The 2,187-nt window shown below is 38.5% G+C and overlaps 1 protein-coding gene across 3 annotated transcripts in view; it reads left to right on the top strand.

Moving 5' to 3' along the window:
• Positions 1 to 1,943, top strand: part of irx6 (iroquois homeobox 6) — a 9,405-nt gene extending 7,462 nt beyond the window's left edge. For all 3 annotated transcript variants that reach the window (XM_033036318.1, XM_033036317.1, XM_033036319.1), the window contains one exon: positions 1,319 to 1,943. In XM_033036318.1, coding sequence (XP_032892209.1) covers positions 1,319 to 1,328 — 10 coding nt within the window. In that variant the 3' untranslated portion in view covers positions 1,329 to 1,943. The remainder of the gene's footprint in view (positions 1 to 1,318) is intronic.
• Positions 1,944 to 2,187: the final 244 nt, after the last annotated feature.

Genomic DNA, 2,187 nt, shown 5'->3' with positions numbered 1-2,187 from the left:
TTTATCTGTACCCCGTGGACGGCTCGATTACAATCATGTAGTGTCTTTCCGCTGACTGGTTGGCATGCAACAAAGGCTTTTCACTGTACCTTGGTATACGTGACAATAAACTAAACCAAACTCAGAACAAGGAGGGGTGACGTTTCGGATCGGGACACCTTTAGACTGGGTCACCACCCAAAACGTCACCCATCCGGTTTCCCCAGAGATGCTGCCTGACCCGCTCAGTTACTCCAGCACGTTGTGTCTATCGTTTGGACTTTTTGTCTCTGCAAATTGAAACATTTCTCTCTGAAAAGTACACAATAATATCCACTTAAAAACAAAATCCCAAACGAAGCATCAAAACGAAGCAGAAATATATTTCACTGGCGAACAGTGTCTCGACCTGAAACGCCGCCTATCCATGTTCTCCATAGATGCCGACTGACCTGCTGAGTTAACCCAGCCCTGTGTGTCCTTTTGTGAACCAAGCACTGGGTCTTTAGTGCGAGTGAGTAATAGTAGAATTAGGCCATTCGGCCCATCAGATCTACTCCGCCATTCATTCATGGCTGATCTCTTTCTCCCCTAACCCCATTCTCCTGCCTTCTCCCCATAATGTCTGACACCTGCACTAAGCAAGAAAAAAAATATATATAACTAAACGTAAAGGAGTTCAAATGTATATACATATATACTGAACTTTTTGTGTATATATATACACACGCACAAATGTGTATATATACACACACAGAGCTTATTTTCATTTATTATATTGTTTATAGAGTACTATGTTTACACATATATATATGTACACACACAAATATACGAACAAATACATACATACAAACAGCAATACATACATGCATACATACATTAATAATACATACATTAATAATATATACTAATGCATGCAAACATACATTAATACATACATACATTAATACATATATACATACATACATATATATATATACACACACACACACACACACACACATACCCACATACATAGATACATACATACATACACACATTAATACATACATACATACATATATATACACATACACACATACATACATACATACATACATACATACATACATACATACATACATACATACATACATACATACATACATACATACATACATACATACATACATACATACATACATCCTGAATGGGAAGGCTGGAGTGAAGTAGTTCTCTGATGTTTTTGCCAAAGTATAATAAGGTGCATTCAAAAGTAATATCGACAAAGGATTATGTGCATTGTTGGCGATCGTTTAATGTTGTCATTTGTTATTCTCCCTCTTTTGAAACACAACAGGTTCGGTTAACGCGATGCGATGCAGCCGGAGAGCAGCCCCTTCCTTCACTGTACGCACTGGTGGTCTGACAGTAGTACACTGGAAATGAAACGGGATGTTTCCGTGCCGACCGCATAGACTTTGAAACGGACGCTCTTGGCCAACGTTGGCACGGTCAATAATTCTTTCTACCAACACCCGGAACGTCGCCTCCAACTGTCTGTTTGTCCGAGCACCGACTTAGTCCATATAGTTGAGGAAACAAAAATCAAAACAGATTTAAGAATCAGGGGATCCCACATCGAACTATTGTGATGTTTAAACCTTTTATGAAACCACTCGACATCTTGTCACACACTGTTTTCTCTTTTATAAAGTTATAAGCGCATTCCGCCTCTGACCTCGTTTGTCCGAGCCGCTCAACTTTTGCGTTGAACACAGAGATATTTAATTTATTTGCACGCCCAGTCCAAGTTTGTTTCCCTTGACCCGCGCGATGTGATGAAAACACACTTATAACGTCTAATAGCGATTGAAAACTGCCGATTCACGGCGACCTACTTACAAAGACGGTATGTTTTATGCAATTAGATTAAACGTATGAATCGCTGAAGCGTGAAATAAGTATTTTGTGTTCCTGTAAAAGGCGTTTTCAGAGTTTAAAATTAAAACAAAGTCTTAAAAAAATAACGGCCTTGAAATATCTTATATTTTTATCTTAGGAGGATACTGTTTTAGTTTATTCTTAAAACAATCACCAATCATGTAAAAACATGTCCCAGCGCCAAAGATAACTCCTCTAGTATATTTGCCCAGCACCGAATGAGAGTAATCTGAACTTTTTGTGTGAGGATTTATCTGCCACATAAGGCAGTGGAGGCCAATTAAT

This window comes from Amblyraja radiata, chromosome 17, assembly GCF_010909765.2.
Source record: "Amblyraja radiata isolate CabotCenter1 chromosome 17, sAmbRad1.1.pri, whole genome shotgun sequence".
Classification (NCBI taxonomy): domain Eukaryota; kingdom Metazoa; phylum Chordata; class Chondrichthyes; order Rajiformes; family Rajidae; genus Amblyraja; species Amblyraja radiata.
Note: the sequence above shows the minus strand (reverse complement) of the source record. Positions and strands in the feature narration are given on the sequence as shown.